This window comes from Salmo salar, chromosome ssa13 (genome assembly GCF_905237065.1).
Source record: "Salmo salar chromosome ssa13, Ssal_v3.1, whole genome shotgun sequence".
NCBI lineage: Eukaryota > Metazoa > Chordata > Actinopteri > Salmoniformes > Salmonidae > Salmo > Salmo salar.
In genome coordinates, this window is record NC_059454.1 from 69,356,133 (window position 1) to 69,376,071 (window position 19,939).

General features: G+C 41.9%; 2 protein-coding genes across 3 annotated transcripts in view; both read left to right on the forward strand.

The window, feature by feature from the left end:
- Positions 1 to 884: 884 nt before the first annotated feature.
- Positions 885 to 8,254, forward strand: tmem218 (transmembrane protein 218). Its single transcript, XM_014137187.2, has 3 exons — positions 885 to 1,536; positions 2,197 to 2,299; positions 7,606 to 8,254. Exons 1-3 carry the CDS (start codon positions 1,427 to 1,429, stop codon positions 7,738 to 7,740), a joined length of 348 nt encoding a protein of 115 aa, XP_013992662.1. The 5' UTR covers positions 885 to 1,426; the 3' UTR covers positions 7,741 to 8,254.
- Positions 8,255 to 12,949: 4,695 nt separating this feature from the next.
- robo4 (roundabout, axon guidance receptor, homolog 4 (Drosophila)) overlaps positions 12,950 to 19,939 on the forward strand; it is a 30,106-nt gene continuing 23,116 nt past the window's right edge. Inside the window, exons 1-2 of one of the 2 annotated variants that reach the window (XM_014137188.2) lie at positions 12,950 to 13,356; positions 18,667 to 18,999. In XM_014137188.2, coding sequence (XP_013992663.2) covers positions 13,152 to 13,356; positions 18,667 to 18,999 — 538 coding nt within the window. In that variant the 5' untranslated portion in view covers positions 12,950 to 13,151. Of the gene's footprint in view, positions 13,357 to 15,956; positions 16,365 to 18,666; positions 19,000 to 19,939 lie in introns of those variants that run through there. The other variant, XM_014137189.2, reaches the window with a different exon arrangement.

The following is a 19,939-nucleotide window of genomic DNA, read 5'->3' on the forward strand; positions in this document are numbered from 1 at the left end:
ACATTCCTAAAGAAAATCATGTACTTTTTACTCCATACATTTTCCCTGACACCCAAAAGTACCCGTTACATTTTTAATGCTTAGCAGGATACCTATCAAGAACATCCATGGTCATCATCTCTACTGCCTATGATCTGGCGGACTCACTAAACACAAATTATTCGTTAGTATAAATAATGTCTGAGTGTTGGAGTGTGCCGCTGGCTAATCATTAAAAAAAGTACTGTCTGGTTTACTTAATATAAGGAATTTTAAATTATTTATACATTTACTTTTGATAGTTATGTATGTTTAAAACTTTTACTCAAGTAGTCTTTTACTGGGTGCCTTTCACGTTTACTTCATTTTCTATTAAGGTATCTTAGTGTGACAATTGGATACTTTTTCCATCACTGCAATGATAACACACCAGTGAAAAAAGTGCTTCATTTATCAAATTATTCACAAAGATCTATTATCCCAATGTTACAGTGGCAATAGGCGGCAGGTAGCCTAGTGGCAATAACGTTGGGCCAGTAACTGAAAGGTTGCTAGATCGAATCCGCGAGCTGACAACGTAAAAATCTGTCGTTCTGCCCTTGAACAAGGCCGTCATTGTAAATAAGAATTTGTTCTTAACTGACTTGCCTAGTTAAATAAAGGTAAAATAATAAAAAAAGACGCAGGGGTCTTATTAGTTGTAAGATCAGAGGCTGGAAAAGATCTGAAAAGCATTCTAGTTGCCCATGTTGAATCACTGACATAATCATCATCACGTTAGTTGGATTTATTGTGGTTAAGCATTCAAAGTTAAAGCATCGTTGTTTATGTCAAACAAGAGAGCATACACAATTTCAGACGCTGCTTCTTCTTAGAATACACTACACTTCCCAGCACTCTATTCGGTATTAGTAACAACCACTTTGTAAGGCTGCTTATGGTCTATCCTATGAAATTGACGTTTATTTGCAACCAATGGAGCTGGTAGTTGTTATACAGTTTGCATGTAGGCGATAGTACAGACGTGATTTCGTGCAAGTTCTGTTTGCGTTCAGAAATCATTTTTTTGGTTTTGTGGGTTATCACGAGCGGTCTCAATCTTTGAGTTATTTGGAAAGCAAGTTATTGAATCAGCACGCGCGCATAGGCCTGGATTTTGTGTACGAGCTATCTGTTTAGCTAATACACAGCTAGCTATTTAGCAAGCTAGGCAGCTAACTTTACTGTCATCAGCGGGTGCAAAATGCCACGTCTAGAGTTCTAAACGATGCAATTCGCATTCTAGGGTGCAACTTGTTTAGCAGAAACTCAATTTAACGCAAATAGCTTTGCTTGAGCTGAATAACAGCACTAGCTAACGCATATAGTTACGTTAGCTAGCTAGCTCACTCTAATCTCCTCAAGATGTGACTGTGAGCAGCTAACTAGGTTAACCCTTTGGTGAAGAATGGCTGGCACAGTAATGGGCGTGGGCACTGGGGTTTTCCTCATTGCTCTTATCTGGATTGTGGCTCTCGTGCTCGGAATGATCCTTTTGAGAGCTACTGGACCAACTAAGTAAGTTACTGGTAGTTGTGAATACATACACACATGCAGGCCTAGCTAAATAGGCTACCTAAACACAGTTTTTACACATTATCTTGTGCAGACATGATACCACTGTACTTTTGCATTGCCCCGAATAGCCTGCTTCTACAACCGCCATGCCAAGAGGTGAAATCACAGGATCATAGGTGTATGTTGCACTGGCTGTTCCACATCAAATCCCTGACCTACACTTTTGTGGATTATACTGTACATTATCATGTATTTCAGAGATTATATCAAATAGTTAGGCCCTACATGTTTTATACAGGTGTATGGCTATTGCATTTAGGCTAGCCCAGGGCCGTATACGGTCTACTGTCATCCGACTTTAGACCAGCCTGCTATTTGCACTGTTACTGGCTAGGTCACATGTTTCTGACGGCTACTGAAATGGTTATGTCAAGATTTTACTTTGAGAAAATGAATTGATTCACTAAAACCTGTAAAAAGGGGTTAGTTTACTGGTTATAAATATTTGATTGGGCTGATTGATGTTGATTGCAATGACCTTGGCCTAATTTGCATTAGTCCTAAAGAACACACAATCAAAAGTGATTACCAGTCGAAATATTTGAAGAATACAATTTTCCCCCATATGATATAAATGATATCTGTATTGTTTTTTAACAGGTTAGGCGTCATCCCTGTCTTCCTGCTGGCCTTCATTGCCACTCTTATCCTGGTGTTCTTCCCCCGCAGCTCAGAGACTCCGTCACCATTCAAAGACATCGAGGTAAGCAATATAACTGTAATGCATTTGTAATGCACACATGCACGCACGCGCAAGTGTACTCTAGCGTAGAGGCAGCCAGCTGCAGAAGGCTCTTGGGTGTCAAAGGTTCTCTTTAGAACTGGGAGCCACTGGTGTCATGTGTTTTCTAATATTGATACTCAATTAGGGATGGGCATTTCATATTTTTACTTGAGTACTGGACTGAAAAAAACAAACATATTTTTAGAACACAAGGCCCGCACTGGAAAGAAATATGTGTGCATTTATCTGTGCATTTATCTATAGGCCTGGGCCAACAGTGCGCGACAATGGCTAATTTGTTATAACCATTATAGATAACAAATCCTAATTAATTTAACAGACTAGACACTCTTATTTCCCGAGCCCTTATCACAGTCTAGACACCTATTTTATAGTAAAAAAAAAAAAGATGTAATATAAAAGAATAAAATATAATATTTTTCCAAATGAAAAAGTTGCCACTGCGAAGTGATGAGCATCTCACATCTGGAACATAATTATTTAATTCTGTCCATCTCTAACTTTCACAGCTGGCTGTCAACTATACATTTCTTGTTAGGTCTAAAACAGGTTTTTAGACATTTTTACAAATGTATAAAAAATAAAAATAGAAATACCTTATTTGCATAAGTATTCAGACCCTTTGCTGAGACTTGAAATTGACCGCCGGTGCATCCTGTTTCCATTCCATTGATCATCCTTGAGTTGTTTCTAGAACTAAAACAAAATCTGTATTTTTGAAATTCTGATGTTCGATTTAGTTTATTCTGCCTGTTCTTTGGAATTACCAATTTCACATTGAACACTGCGTGGTGATGAATTACAATCACGACATCTGTTTGAGTAGGTCTAGGCTTAATGATTCTAATAAATATGCTCTTTGTGTTTATCAAACTAATGTTTTTGCGTAGTTTCATTTTTGGAACCTGTCAATGTTTAGTGGGGTTATAGCTTAGGCTAAACAACTCTAAACGGCACTAGCGGTTCACAAAGTAGCCAAAGCGGAAAATAGACGGGACACAATCGTTCCAAAACTGCAGCTTGTTGGAACACATATCAGTCCATTTTGAATTTGTGATAAAACTGCTGTCATTTTGCAAGGAATGTTGATGTGTATCCCATCAGCTGGATACATTTTTATAGGCATCTATTTCTGTAGGCCTAGCGGGAGCTTGTGTGCGCATACAATTGAGTGAATGAGACACGGAGGGGAAAGGGAATTTAGGGAGAAGAACTGTGTGATGCTGGGCTATTTTTTTTTTTGGGGGGGGGGGTGCCCCGTAAATGCACATGTGCAAATAGAACACTAGAGTCAACGCAAATTAGCTTACTCTTCAAGACAACAAGTTGATGCTGTTGCTATGCAACCTCTTGCTAGGTAGTTAGCATAACAAATGACTAGTTAGACATTTTACAACTTTGGGTCTGTTCTTAAATTCAATGTGGAGTGCCAGAGTGCGCTCGTAAATTCAGAGCGTTGTCAGATTGTCCGTTTTGTAAATTCAGAGTGTTTCGCTCTCGGGGTGCACACTGGACGCTTGGGCCAAGAGGTAGAGTTGATTTGAGCGTTCTGAATTTACAACAGCAGTCAAGGACCCAAGCTAACGTTGGCTAGCTTGCTAGCTACTTCCAGACACAAATGAGACCACACTGATCATTTTACTCGCCCTAGCAGAGCTGGGTAGGTTGTTTTTATGTTTTTCAAGGCGTTGGTGACTGTAACTGTGCTGCTGGCAACAATTGAAATATGCTTTTTTGCCAACGTTTACTGACACTGGCCATATTCAACAGGTGTTGAGCGATCGTAAATTCATTATTCTGGGCTCTAGTACACTCAGACAAGAGTGCTCTGAAATCGGAGTAAATAGCCAGAGCAAATTTACGAAATCACCCTATTGTCGATTGAGAACGCACAACGACTGTTCCATTTAGCTAAGCAAAGAATGACGGGAATAATCAAGTCAATAAACGTTGGGTAGTTAGATAGCCTATAGTTAATATACTGGCAAGTTTGATGTATAAGTAGCCAACTAACATACCGGTACCTACTGCTGTAATGATATGCTATGTGGTTCGTAAGGACAGAGTAGCTAACAAATTGTCAGCCAACATAACGTGTGAAGTAACTTATTTGAAAGTCCATTACTTTATTACATTCCTCAATATTTTCTTAACATTTGTTATAATTAGTTAATGCAATTAATTTGTATCCGCTCTCGTTGTACTTCGGCTGCATATTTTCCACCATTTTCTTCAAATCTGAAAACGATGTGAAGCCACACACATTTCATGAATAATTGCATTATGGGCCCTAAAGTATGGAAATAGTGTCCTTTGTGTGTATACTTCATATTTTGGCGAATTTAGTACCTCATCCGGTAACTTTTGGTATACTAACTATATCCATACTATAACCAATAAGCATACTATATACTCAATTCACGTCACAAATAGTATGGTTAGTATGAGTATTCTAACACAGCTACAGACATCTGCCCCATTGAATCATGTGCATAATTTTCATGTCATTATTAGCTAACCCATCTATGAAGATCTATGGAATTTGAATAGCGTATTGCGCTCATCAAATGATTCCCCTGAACAACACAGAGGGATTTGTCCCAAACAAGTAAACTGCAACCCATTTTTTTTGTCATGGTGGCTTTTGTTTTGTTTTGTGGCCCATGTACATTATGTAGGCCTAGCAGAGTGGCCTATTGGCCCTGGCTGCAGAGCTGCAGTCAGAACATGTGGCTGTGTGTTTGTCATAAAGACCTGGTCTGGTTTATCTCTCCCCAAAGGCATCGCAGCACAGACAGACTACAGCGCTTGCCTTTCCTGCTGCGCTGTCTGTGCATGGGAAAACCAGAAGTACAAAGAGGCATGGGCTGTGTCTCATAGGGTTGCAAAATTACGGGAACTTTCCATAAATTCCCTGGTTTTCCAGAAATGACACCCTATTCCCTATTTAGTGGACTACTTTTGATAAGGCTCTGGTCAAAAGTACTGCACTATATAGGTAATAGGGTGCCATTTGGGCCGCAGACATGGTTCTGTGCCTGTTTTCCTGTTAGTTTAGGCCAATGTGCAAGATCAGCTGACACACAGACCCGATGATTCAGGCAATCTATTTTCGACGATGCATTCACTATGCATTCTGTTTTGTATGTGAATAAATTCACTATTTGCTGTTCTGTCACGATACTTTAAAAATCTATTTTTCCACAGCAAAGTGTTATTGTATTTAGGTTTATGTAGTGAAATATTAATTGACTTTTAAATGAGTTTCAAATCTTAGGAATGTGTAAAAAAACAAACATTTTTATTGATTTAAAAGATGACCGGTGGGGTACATAATTTCTAGGCCATATTGAAATAAAAATAAACAAGCATAGCTAAAATAGTTTTAATTCGGCTGATTGCACATTGTAATTAGTTGTGTCAATAGTCTACAACTGGTGTACTAAACTATCATTACATCAAAAACCATACAGTTCGGTATGATGTAGCCTAAGCCTATTGAAACACACAAGGGTAGACCTATCACACATGCAATTTGCTTGTAGGCTCAACCAGTTATTCCTTACCACAGAGATCCTAATAAATTACATGTGACTTACCTCTGAATAACTAGCTACTGTGTGTGTGTGTTACTAAGAGTGAGTGTGTGTGTGACCGACCACGATAATGTGTGAATGTGTATGCATGTGTCTGTGTGTGTGTAAGAAACGGCTAACCTCTTGCTGTTAAACAAAAACAAAATATCACAGTGCCAATTAGGCCGGCCCCAGACAGGGCCTCCTTACCGAACGGCTCGATGCCACATTAATAAAACATGGGCCCCAGCTCTGGGCTCCGCTTGCTGGCTAATTGGCAAATTAGAAAATGAGATGCGTTAAATGAGAGAACACTGCATCCGCCAGAGACAATGCCCCCCACCCCTGCCCCGGAGCTCCCACCAAGGCCCCAGTATCCTATCTTTAGTCAGCAGTAGGTTGTTGCCTCCTTGTAATATTTGGCATCTGTACGGTGGAGCAGGTCTTCAGGGAGTTGGGTCTCTTGGTTAGTCATCTCTTCTGTTTTGTTCCAACAGGCAACGCAGTAAAACCAACAACTGTCCAAGTGTAACCTTGTATCTAAGTCATAGGGACCCCCAGTTAACACACACACACTGGCTGGGAATTGTATTGACCAAGATGATGGAAAACAGTACTATTGACTCTTCTGTGATTTAGTGAATTAGTGAATTATGTATTATATTAAATGAATCATATTAAGCCTAGTTAGTGTCTCTTTGAGGAAGGTTGGTCATAATGCATTCAATAATTTTTTTGTGATTTGAATCATTTGTATTTTTGCAATTGTTTCAACTTACCACAATGTTTAGTTTTTTGAGCCATTTCACGTGGATGATGCAACAAGTGATCAAATTGTATACATTGAGAGTGATCGTTATCTTTTAAAATAAGGCCTGTTATTACTCACATCATTATTACCAAGTCTCTTGCCCTATCATGTCCATTTTATTGAATGAGGCCATGTTTGCTTGAGTACAATATAGTAACTGCCTGAAACGTGTGCATTTATAGAGCAACATGGGTCATGATCTACTAAGTCAAGTCAGACACCACTGTAATACATTTACCAAAGTCCATGTTAACATTTGGCTTAAACATTTGGCTTCTAGTGAAGTAAGTGTGAGGAGAGAAGCCTGCCTTGCCTTCCCATTTCCCTCCAGCACTGATTACAGTGGCTCACTTGTGACATCTGTTGGAAGAAAGAGGAATTAGGATAATTAAAACACAACTTACCCATTTATCAGATATACACAAACCATCATCTATCCTAACTAACTCATTTATCATCCATTTGGACTTTGAGCGACACTGAACCAAAATATAAAGGCAACATGTAAAGTGTTGAGGGGGGGCTCATAATATGAGAAGAGTACTGTTAGTTTGGCTTTGTCTGTAATAAAGCCCTTTTGTAGTGAATAACTCATTCTGATTGGTTGGGCCTGGCTCCCCAGTGGGTCGGCCTGGCTCCCACGTGGGTGGGCCTATGCCCTCCCAGGCCCACCCATGGCTGTGACCCTGCCCAGTCGTGAAATCCATAGTTTAGGGTCTCATTTATTTCAATTGACTGATTTCCTTATATGAGCTGTATCTCAGCAAAATATTTGAAATTGTTGCATGTTGCATTTTATATTTTTGTTCAGTATATTTGGTCAACCAATGAACTGATAACTGTATGAACATAACAACCCTATCTCTCTACTCCCGCAGATCGTAGACACTTTCTTCATCGGCCGATACGTCCTGTTGTCAGTGGCCAGTGTGGGCTTCCTGGTTGCTCTGTTTGGCCTGCTGCCACTGCATTTCCTGGAAGCCGTCTATGCCAAGCCTTTGAGAACCCATTAGAGCGGAGCGGCCAGGCCAAGTTGACCCGCTAGACTGGTGGCCAGGGCTGTATGTGCAGCACTGGAGATGAGAAAAGGCCAACTAAGAGGGGCCCTAGTTAAATGGAGCACCGGACAGTTTGGCACCTGAACCAAAACACAGGCAGGGCCAATGTTTTCTCTGTGGTCAACTGTTGTGTTTGTTGTTGGGGGGAGTTTTGGGCCAACCATCATTAAAGATAGGCTAAAATGTTGCCTGGTATCTCACCCTAACATAGATTATATGTTTTGATGTTTTGTATATGGATAGCTATTAGTTTGAATTGTAGTGGTGGGGTAGCAGTTGCATTAACGGAATGGATTTATCTCTTGGGCCTCTAAAGTTCAGAGGAGTTCAGAGGATAAGACTGATAGCTGTAATTTAACTGTATGTATATTTTTGACATTCACTTTTTTTTACTGAACTTGTATTTTTTTTTTTTTTACAATACAAATATTTTATAAGACAACTTCATTAAACATTTCATTGTTGGTTATCCCGCCTACTGAAAACGAATTCCTTCTAGCAAAATCATCCAGCATCAAAATGCCACTAAAGAACTCAGGCCTAGTCCTGCTGTAGCAGGCCCTGTTAAGAATATGCATAGCGCTGTTTGTCTACGTTCAGATGCAGCCAGGTGGCTTTTTGAGTGAGTTTGGTTAATTAAGATATCTTCTTTGATTACACTTCTCATAGCTGTCTGATTCATGAAGCCTCTCAAGTCAGTCAAGTAAATTGAATGAAGAGAGAACTGTCAGTAGCAATGCTGTGACATACTATGATGTGAAGTAGTAGCCCTCTCACATAGTTAAATGGAGTGAGCGTGTTCATTAACTCCAGATGCATCCTGTGTTCTGTCACATTTGCCGGCATTTAAACCAGATAGATTGGATCTGCACTCGACTACATTGAAATGTAAATTTTTCAACTGACTGATGCCTTCTTTCTCGGTCTCATACCCCCAAACAATAAAACAAAGTGGGAAAGCACAAATTCTGGTTTTGCTGTTGTCCCACAAAAAACTTAATGCAGCATTTCTTTCCTTGAACAATGGGTGCTATTGTTTTTAAGTTATTTTGTCATTTCAACTCTCAGATAAAATTGCATAAATGCTCATCAGAAGCGTGCATTGTGTAGCGTTCACACTCATCTTCACTAATCCTAAAATGAGATGTAATCTCCAGGACAACAAACAGTAATCATACGGTATATCAAGTTTCCCTATATTATTCAGACGGCAACAAATGTGATACTGGGAGGCCAGGCCTGTAGAAGTATCGTTAAAGACATCACAAAAAAAAGATATATTCTAAAAGGAATCCAGTCACAAGCAGTAGGGGTACAGCAAGGGTATATTATTGGTAACATAGCACCATGAAACAAACATGTTTCCTTTTGCCCCTTAGAGGATAGTAAGTAACCTATAAAATGTAAGATGGATGTCCGCTCTCCTTTATGTCATCAATCACTTATCTCTAATCATACCATTCTGTTGCACAGTGGCGTGGTTAGGATAGTATCGCCAATGATTCCACAGAGTATGATGCTTTTTTGAAATCTAGGGGCTCAATTACCACTGCTCAGCCCCTCTCTTGGCTCCTTGCAGCCCCCTATTTAAAGTGCAAAGCCTGACGGGACGTGCAGTGAAATTCCAACCAGGATGATGAAAGAGAATCTAATGAATCAAAACCAATCCTATTAGTTCCGGCCCACATCTCCACACAGTGGCCTTTTCTATACGGTCAGGCCCATCCACCACCACAGGTCCCTCTCACACAGTCTTGGAAATGGGTGGTGCAGCCTGGCATGGGATGGATCTGAGATCATTCAACCCAAGGGGTATGTGTGGGGGGGGGCTCCTTGCCTGTAATCGAGCATGTGATTACCATGAAACATGATCTTCGCCATAGAGTGGTAGAATGTTTTGAAGCGTAGTGACACTTGTTGGATAGGATTTACCTGGGAGGTGAAGAAAACGAATGTGGCCTATGCTTTGAAATGTTATCAGAGACTACTTTATTTGGAAATGTGTGGGGGTTGTCGTTGAAATGTACCTTTTGAAAGGTTTTTCCTGTAACAACAGTTGATATTTCAAGGTCGCCATGCAGCAGATGCCACCGATTACCGCATCTTTCAGCTGCCTCAGGCTCCAAATCTGACAGTTTTGGGCCTCCGCAAGACTCACGCCCCAAAGTTTTTTGCTCCAGCCGATCCAACTCTTTCTCACTCTTTCTTTTGCTTTATCCCTTTTTTTATTATCATTTTTGTTACCAAACTGCCTCTCTAGAGAGTGGGAAAATGGGCAGAACAAAGCGTCTGGGGGTTTGAAGCTCTTTTGGAACCTCGATCCAGAGCCTTTGTGGAGCAGCCAGCTGGACATACAAAGAGATGGGGGGGGACTGGAGAGAGAGAAAAAGAGAAGGAGAGAGAGATGTGGGGGCAAAGAGGTGTGCAAAGCCCAGGATGTGGGAGTGGTGCTTGGTTTTGAAGCAGGGGAGGGGGAAAAGGAGGGGAAGGGGAGTGTGCTCCTCCTCACTAGAGCCTGTTTTGAGATGCATTGAAGCAGAACTCCTGCCTTGCCCCCCCGCACCCTATCCTTCATCCTCCGTTCCTGGTGCAATATGGCCAGTGTCATCAAGCCTTTCCACTCTCACCAAAGCTAACCCTGAAGATCCTCTATCAGTGCTCCAACATCCTGACCCATGGTTAGAGCATCCCTTCCATGCTGTTTGACAGGAGACAAGAGCCCATGGTTTAGCACTGCCGGTATTGACGATGGATCTTTGATCCACTCGGCTGGAAAGTTTTCAGCAGGCCTCCGTTTCCAATTTGTTACAGGTTTCAAAACTATACATTTTTTGTTGAGGGCTTATACAGGGGAAAACCCCCCCAAAAATAGGTGAGCTGCTTCTAAATCCCTCAAAGCCTGAATTTGATTAAGGCTCGCTGTCCAACGAGTGGAACTGGGAACATCCAAACCTCCAGTGAGTCCCCTCACTACCCTGGCTTGGCTGGCTGCTTCACCATAGCTGGGAAATTAGTTGTTTTGGGGGGTAGAAATTTGCTTGGTGCAGGGTTGCCCTGGCAACTGCCGATGTATTTTTGGGGCAGAGGACTGTGGATTTTCTCACTGCCGCCCCGGTCTCGCTCCATTACGCCCTTTGTGCGAGGCCAGAGGGTGCTGTCAGTGCCCCACACACTCTGGGACAAATCCAGAGTCTCAGGAGCCGGTGTCGCCTCTTAGCCCTCTCTCAGGAGGGGATTACCTCCTCCTAGGGTGAAGATGAAGGCCCAATTTAGAGGTCAGAGTGCTCTGCAATGGCCTCCTGTCAGCTCAGACCTGACGGCCCATCACGGGGCAAAGCGTGGCTCTTCGGGGATCCCTCTGTGAATGTGGGGAGAGGTGTCCGAACACGGGCCACCTCCCGGGGAAGGGGTTATGGTGTCAGGCTTTAAAAGACTTTGGTCGTAATGATGGAGTGAGAGATGGGTTGTCTGTGGTAGATGGTCACTGTGGTCCAAAGGAAAGATCTGTGTGTGTTTGGTGGTCCGGTCAGTTCATACACAGGGAGGACAGGACACACCTGTTGGTCTTGCTCTTTGTATCAATTGGAATCAGAGTGATTTTCAATGGAATAGCTCAATGAAGTGTTGACGAAATGGTTAACGATGCAAGAGGTGTTTGTACTATTGACTTGGCACAGACATGTTCCTGAAATGGAATAGTGATAGCTCATTGAACTCAATAATTAGACTTCGGAGCTGAATTCACAGTGGAAAGATGATGTAGCCAATCAGATATTAAAATCAGGGTGATTTTATGAGGTTTACAGTTTGGTTAGCTATGTATCGTCATGTGTACTGCTCACTGCTAGAATAGATGCATACAGCAGAAGGTTTCCCTCTGCTGTATGCATCTCCCTGCCCCATAGTGACTTTTAGTACATCAACGTCAAGGCTGTCATTGTCCATTAGCGGTTGCAGGGCACAAAGAGAAAATTGTCAAGAGGTTGTTGGGATAAAACCCTAGATCAGGTCCGATGTGTTAGCCCAGCATGGTACCTCTGTTACCTCTGTTCCCCCAAGTCCTCTAGTCTCCAACCAGCTGGACTGGATAGTGATTGTTGAAACATCAGACCAGAACGTTTCGACAAGGTCGTTGTAAAAAACTTTTGTCTGATTGTGATCACTGATCCAAGATGATGTACGAGGGCTCATACTGTGCGAGCAGGCGGCTACAAATTTGCCTTGCTAGTTGCACTAGTGGGGGGTGGGCACTGGGGATTTGAGTTGCCTCGTTAAAGGAAGACCACGAGTGAAAAAAATAACCCTTTGTGGCCCTTTTTTCCCTTTCCCTTCTTATCAAAGGGAACTGGCGTTCTTCTGGCCAGATAATTGATACGTGAGCTCCGAAAATTGAAATTGTCACCTGTGAAAATGAATTATCTACACCTCAACAAATGAGAATGCACTGGCCTTGATGTCTAGTTTTGTTCCATCTTGCATTTGGCTTTTCATGGCACATTGTAATATTCCTTGTTGGAAAAGCATGAATATCCTCCAACAAAGGCTTACCCTTTCTTGCATTGATGCATTTAGAGTTTTCGGAGAGGGTCAGAAACACTCCCTCTCCAATCCTTGGTCTAAAGCGCTATGGGCAGAAAAGGGGGGCACACAGTAACAGATACCGCCTGCCTACTGTAGTCAGTCTCCCTTGAAAAAATGATCTCAGAGCACAAACCAATGGGTGGGGAGGCGTGATGCATATCCAATCCCTTTGATGTTGCGGAGTGGAGAAAGTGGTATTGTGCTGGACTTGATCAGTCAGCTGGTAGACACTTGATTAATGGAACTGATCTAGCTTTGGTAAAACAGGCTTCTCTGTATCCTCCCCCTGCCCCAAACTCTCTTCCCTTTCTCCTCCCCCTCCAGGCCTTGTTTTCTGTCCCCCTGCTCCGTGCAGAACGAATGACACATATGCTGTTGGAGGAGACAGGACCCCTTGGTCCCCTTCTCTGCGCTCCTCTCCCAGTATGGGGCCTGAACTTGTTTTTCAATCATTGTTTCCCCCCCAACATATTTTACCCCCCCCCCCCCAAAGAAAAAGAGGCACAGAGAAAGAGAAGTGAGAGAGCAAGGAGAGTGGCAAAAAAAGAAAGAGGGAGGGAGGGAAGGAAGGGGAGCACAAAAGCCAGGGTGCAAGGAATATAAAGAAAAAACATTCTTTATAACAATCTCCAAATAATTTAACGCAGGGAGGTCTAAGAGTTGTCTAGGGAGAGACTAGCTGAGATGTGCCTGTTGGGGCTCTACCAGGGGCAGAGATTGTGCGCTAGGCACGGAGCTTTGGCGTAGACCTGTCATCCAGATAGGGAAGACGCGGAGGCTAGAAGATGCACGTTGGAATGTGTCTGCTCTGGGCGACCTGGCTCTATACCTGGGCGGAAGGGTCACGTCAGTGCCAATGCACCTGTCTACCTGAGCCGGGATTGGCCGAGGGGTCAAAGACACAGGTCAAGGATCATAAGGAGCATGTCCGTCATCGATTGGAGCACCTGCAGCATCGGCCTCATAGGGACAGGCCACACCGGAGAAAAGGTAAGCACCACCCTTCCTTCCCCCCTGACCTTGCTCAAATGTGTTTTGAGGGAAACCTGTACCATATCAAAGAAGGATTGATGAGCTCAGTAGTGTTGAGTACTAATGCTATTAGCCCAGACGGTTCTCCATGTTCCACTATATCGATCTTTGGTGCAGTTCATTGCAGGATAGAAGTTGTGAAGTTAGGCTATATCATGAATTAATAATGCTTTCCTGCAATTAGGCGTCTTATTGATAATGCATTACTGATTAGGTAATGTATATCTGATCGACTGTCGGTGTATCAAATAATAGTACAGAATGACGTCATCAAGTTTGCAATCAAAGTCTAAAGAATGTTGGTCCCATACATATTTTGTATCCAATGAACTACTTATGAAAAGTTAAATACATATGAAAAATGATCAGTTCTATATGAATTATGCAAGCTTGTCATTTGCATAAGAAGTGTATTATTTCTTTGTAGAGTGAGACAGCTATGCCTGCCCCAAGCTGTTATGAGAAACATTGCACTCAGCATGTGTCCCAGTGTGTGGACCAATGTGTGACATCTTTAAGATGGAAAACACAAAAAAAATGTATTGGACGATTGATAGAAAACCAGTATGAGGCGACTTGGGTCAGATTCATCCGAGTTTACTCTTGTTCCTGTATTGGCATCAAAATTGTTGAAGACCTCATTAACTGCAGCCAATAAGTTTGTTCTATGGCATTCTTCTTTCAACTTGTCTTTAGGAACAATTGTGGCTCAAACAGTTGACTTAGAACTTCTTCATGTTTATAAATACCTACTGGGTACATTTTTTAAAGCCATCCTTCAGCACATATTTAACCCAACATAAATCCATGCCATGTGTTTAGAGCGAGCCATCCTTCTTCAGCCTCTCTAAACCTTTTGAAATTGTCTGGAAGCTGGCCGGGGCCATCTAACCCGAGTTGTTGGATCAATATAAGCTTCCGTCAGCTCGACTGGGCCTTTTTAGACCGAAACAATGGCCGGTTCACTAAACAACACTTTATTTATGTGTTCGTTTGGAGGGAATGGACTACCATTGGTAGTTCTCCCTTTCTCTTCTCGCCATCTCCCTCCAGGAGCCCTGTTTTTACAGGATTTGGGGTAATTGGGATAAGTAACTATTAGCTCCTAAAGTCGCTTTTCTTTTCTCCTCAGCTATGCTCTAGCCTCCTTGTTTCTGCTGTAATGTATCACAAGGTGATGACATCTGAGTGTCTTTGTAGCAGGGTGTAAAAGAGAGATGTTGTATCCATTTTGGTTCAATTAAAATGTCTCAATTAAAACTCTAAACGCTAAAAGAAAACATCAGAATGCATCTGTTATTCTTAAGGCCTACTCTGTATGCATCTGTAGGCTAGAGCAAGTCAAACCTCTCCATAAATCATTTAAATCAGTTGAAAAAGGCTATTGATATTAGCAGATGTTATTGTGATTGCTTCTATCTACAAAACAATTCCTAGCATTTCCCATTTTTTGCTCTGCAACTTCTTATTTTTAGATTAAATTATACCATGATAAACCATGAGATATGATTACAAAAACTGTGGAATGTCACCAGTTCATGAAATGTGAGATTAAGTCATTTCCATGTATTGTTTAGAAGCATGGGAGCCTCCTCATTTCCTGTCTTTCCATGCAGTTTTGACAGAACTGCTGCTATAAATTGTTTTCAACGAAAAAAGACAACCAGTCCACATTTCTGGCTGTATTACACTGAGTGTACAAAACATTAGGAACACCTTCCTAATATTCAGGTGCACCCACTTTTGCTCCCAGAACCTCATGGACTCTACAAAGTGTTGAAAGCGTTCCACAGGAATGCTGGCCCATGTTGATGCCAATGCTTCCCACAGTTGTGCCAAGTTGGCTCGATGTCTTTTGGGTGGTGGACCATTCTTGATACACACGGAAACTGTTGAGTGTGAAAACCCAGAAGCGTTGCAGTTCTTGATACACTCAAACCAGTGTGTCTGGCATCTACCACCATACCCTGCTCAAAGGCACTTCAATATTTTGTCTTGCCCATTTACCCTCTGAAGGCACACATACACAATCCATGTCTCAAGGCTTAAAAATCCTTCTTTAACCTGTCCCCTCCCCTTCATCTACACTGATTTGAAGTAGATTTAACAGGCGACATCAATAACGGATCATAGCTTTCATCTGGATTCACCTGGTCAGTCTATGCCATGGAAAGAGCAGGTGTTCCTAATGTTTTGTACACTCAGTGTATAATCATTCAAAGAATGCAGGCAACCAATATAAAGGCAACCAATGTAGCTTATGAGGATCAATATTGCTGTAGGCTACCCGAAGTGATAACCTCAAATTGGCACTTCAAATGAGGGAACATTGAATTAGATGTAAAAAGGCTTCAACGTACCCCAGATGCAAATGATCTTATTGTTCTATGAAAAAGTGTTGCAGTTGAGGAAACGATTTATGTTCAAAGTAAACCACAATAGCCTATATCCTGTGTAGACTATGTGGCAGTGCTTTTATCCCTCTGCAACTATCCCAATGATGTGTTGGTGATTAAAAGGGTGGCTTAAGCCCCTCATGCGACAAAAGACACATTTTCAGCCTGGGAGTTAAAACGGGGGAGTGTCTCATTTTTTTAGGCGGCGACTTGTTGCCACTTTGCCTGCCTCTTCTATTCGCATGGTAGTCACTTGGGACTGTTGCTAATTGCATTGGTGCTCTCTTGGATTTAGATAAGGTGGTAATCAATGTGTGATGGAATGGGAAACGAAACACCAATGGAATTATCTGGAAAATCTTAATCAATCTGGAGAAGAAACCTTCTCAAATGGATCTTTGATTTGTGCGTAAAATAGGAAACGCGCCTCCTCAAGTGAAGTAATATGCACCAGATAGGTGAACGATGCGATAACGATTTGTTTACATACTTTGGTGACCTAACATAAAATGACGGAACAGGTGTTTATAAGACTGTTGGTAGTTTTCGCAGCTCTTGGAAACCTTGAAGGTAAGGCTGTTATTTGTATATGATACATGTAATGTACTGTAGGCCTATGGTAAACATATCAGCTAATGCATTTATAGTTTATTTAATTATTAATATTGCTAGCAATTTGAGTAAATAAAGTTAATTATAAAAGTTTCCCCTGCCTATATTTCCACCCTTTCAATGGCTCTGTTATGTGTCCTGGTTTGCGCGGCCTATTTGAATGAATGGAGCTCATTCTCAAAATAAGTTTCTAGTGGTATCAGACACCATTTGCTTATTGATAGGCTAAGCTTTTTAACACCAGGCTTTAGCCATATGTGATACATAGCAAATAGAGTTCTCTACCTGTTTGTGATTTCTGTTTGTTTCCCCTGCTTGCTTCAAATCATTTCCTTACTTTTCAATGGCACTTTGTTGTTCAGTAAATAATTAAGTTGATGTAGCCTACAGCACCTTCCCGAGTCAGCCCATCTGTTTGACACAGTACTAGGCTACAGATAAGCTATTGTTATTCCAATCTTTATGAAAGTGACCATTTAGAAAATAGTATTAGTCTACTCTATAGGTTTTGTAAATAATATGCATATTTTAATTGAAACTGCTTTGAATTTTTCAAAATCATTTTATGACTTTAAGTGTGGGCTCTCCCTCAGGAAATAGATTTTTCTGAAACAATATAAACTTTGCAAACCACTGACAAAAATGTCTTACCTCACAATCAGGGGTAGACCTATGGCTAACCTAGTGTTGCAAATTACATTTGCAAGATTAGCTGATTGTAACACATCTGAAATCCTATCAAAAGGATCTTGACAGTCTTTGAAAGCATGTCATCTCGTACGTGATGAAAGCATCCATCGGATAGCTGTTCCAGAATGCAGTGTTCATTATCAAAATCAACACAACCATATATAGCCTACCACAGCTCAATGGCCAGAATACAATTTTTATCCAATAGAACATAGCGCCAGTGTAAGCCTTAGCATTAATAGTGTTTTGACATTGCCACTCAATAAGGGCATTGTCGCCGGGGCAATAATAGCAGGGGTCCAGTGCCACACACTCAGTGCACAGGTGACAGATTTCCCTTTGAGCCCTCTTGATTGTGTCTGCATGAAGGAATTTTGTTCTATTGTTTAGTGTGTGTGGGGGGGGCAAACGGCCTTGCGACTGGTTTAGCTTCCTGTCCCATACAGGAAGTACAGCAGAATCCCCCCACTTCCTCCAACTTGGAGTCATCCAATACCATGGGCCGAACAATGGAATTCCAATGCTGCTGGCCTAAGAATAGGCATTGTTTGTTGGTAGCCGGCGTCTATGCTTGTTTGTGGTGGATGCTTTTACTTGAGTGTGTGAGCGGACCCTGAACTAGGGGCCACTCTCTGGGTGTGGTGTCTCTTCTGTAAAAACCCACTATTACTGACTCTTAAGTATACCCTTGTTCCACTTTGAAAAGGGGACCACACACTTCAGACTACTTCAGTCAGAGTTTGTTTGAGATCACTTTGGCCCACATGTTTTCCTCACTACCTCTCCATCTGTCATTAGCCTTTGAGTCATACTGTACTACATTGTTGCTCTCCAACACAGTAAAACTTGTTTTTGAAGGTGGGAGTTGCTTATGGCGTGAAAAGCATTGGCGACACTCCCAAAGGAGATGCTTGTTGACGTATGTAGCCTAAAACACTGATCCAAGATCAGATTGTACAGGGCCTCCCGTTACGTGAGTTAGGAATGGAAGGTCATCCATGACTTGTGTTTGTTTGTGATATTACTAGAATGGCTGTATGAATCAGTACATTCCTTTCCTACTATCAGGTCCCAAGGGATATTAATGCAAAGTTAGTTTTTGTGTCCATGAACTTGAAATAGTCTATCCACCTCTCATTCCATGGCTTACGGCCAGACCAGCCTGAATATGCCCGATCTCGGAAGCTAAGCAGGGTCAGAACTGGTCACTACTTGGTTGGGAGACTGCTTGGGAATATCAGGTGCTGTAAGCTTTTTGCTCACTATAAACATAGTAATAATATCAGGGCCATTTTAATATGGAATGGCTATTCTAGTTCCTCAAAGTTTTTTTGAGTTACATGAACTTGAAATAGTCTATCCAACTCTTGTTCCATGGCTTACGGCCATACCAGCCTGAATACGCCCGATCTCGTCCTCTTCACCCCATTCATTGCTAAATGAATAGTATGCATAGTAATAGTAATAAACTATTGCCAGAGCTTCTGTGAATTAACAGATGCAATAGCCTATTTTGACAGAACCTTATTTTCTCCATCGTTCCTCCATCCACTGTTTTTGTTCCCTCCAGGTTCCAGGCTGAGGGCGGAGGTAGTGGAGGTAACCCCGCTGATCGTCCACCACCCCTCAGACGTGGTGGTCAAGGTAGGCAGCCCTGCCACCCTCTCCTGCCGTGCCGAAGGCACACCCGAGCCCTCCATCGAGTGGCTCCGCAATGGCCAGCCCCTGGAGATGGACAAGCTGGACCACCAATCGCGGCCCATCGTTCTGTCAGAGGGGAGCCTGTTCTTCCTCAGCGTGGTCCCTGGGAGGCGGAGTCAGTCACACGAGGGTGTGTACGCGTGCGTGGCAAAGAACAGCGCAGGCAAGGCCACCAGCCGCAATGCCTCTCTCTATATCGCAGGTAAGACTCTGGGGAAGTCTTTCAAACTAGATGGACATGCATTTATCTTGTCATACAATGCCTTCAGAAAGTATTCACACCCCTTGACTTTTTCCACATTGTGTTACAGCCTGAATTTAAAATTGATTAAATTTAGATTTTGTGTCACTGGCCTACCCCATAATGTCAAAGTGGAATTATGTTTTTAGAAATTTGTACAAATTAATAAAACATGAAAAGCTGAAATATCTTGAGTCAATAAGTATTCAACCCCTTGTTACGGCAAGCCTAAATAAGTTCAGATGTAAACAATTTGCTTAACAAGTCACATAATAAGTTGCATGGTCTCACTAGGTGTGCAATAATAGTGTTTAACATGATTTTTTAATGACTACCTCATCTCTGTAACCCACACATACAATTAGTTATCTGTAAGGTCACTCAGTCGAGCAGTACATTTCAAACACAGATTTAACTGCAAAGACCAGGGAGGTTTTCCAATACCTCGCAAAGAAGGGGGCACCTATTGGTAGATGTGTAAAATAAAAAGCAGACATTGAATATCCTTTAGCTTAGAGCATGGTGAAGTTATTAATTACACTTTGGATGGTGTATCAATATACCCAGTCACTACAAAGATACAGGCATCCTTCCTAACTCAGTTCCCTGAGAGAAAGGAACGCACTCAAGGATTTCACCATAAGCCAACGGGGACTTTAAAACAGTTACAGAGTTAAATGTCTGTGATAGGAGAAAACTGAGGATGGATCAACAACATTGTAGTTACTCCAGAAATGCTACCCAGAGTGAAAAGAAGCCTGTATAAAATACAAATATTCCAAACATGCATTCTGTTTGCAATAAGGCACTAGTAAAACTGCAAAAGACATGGCAAATAAATTAACTCTATGTTCTGAATTCAAAGCGTTATGTGTTATGTTTGGGGCAAATCCAACACAAC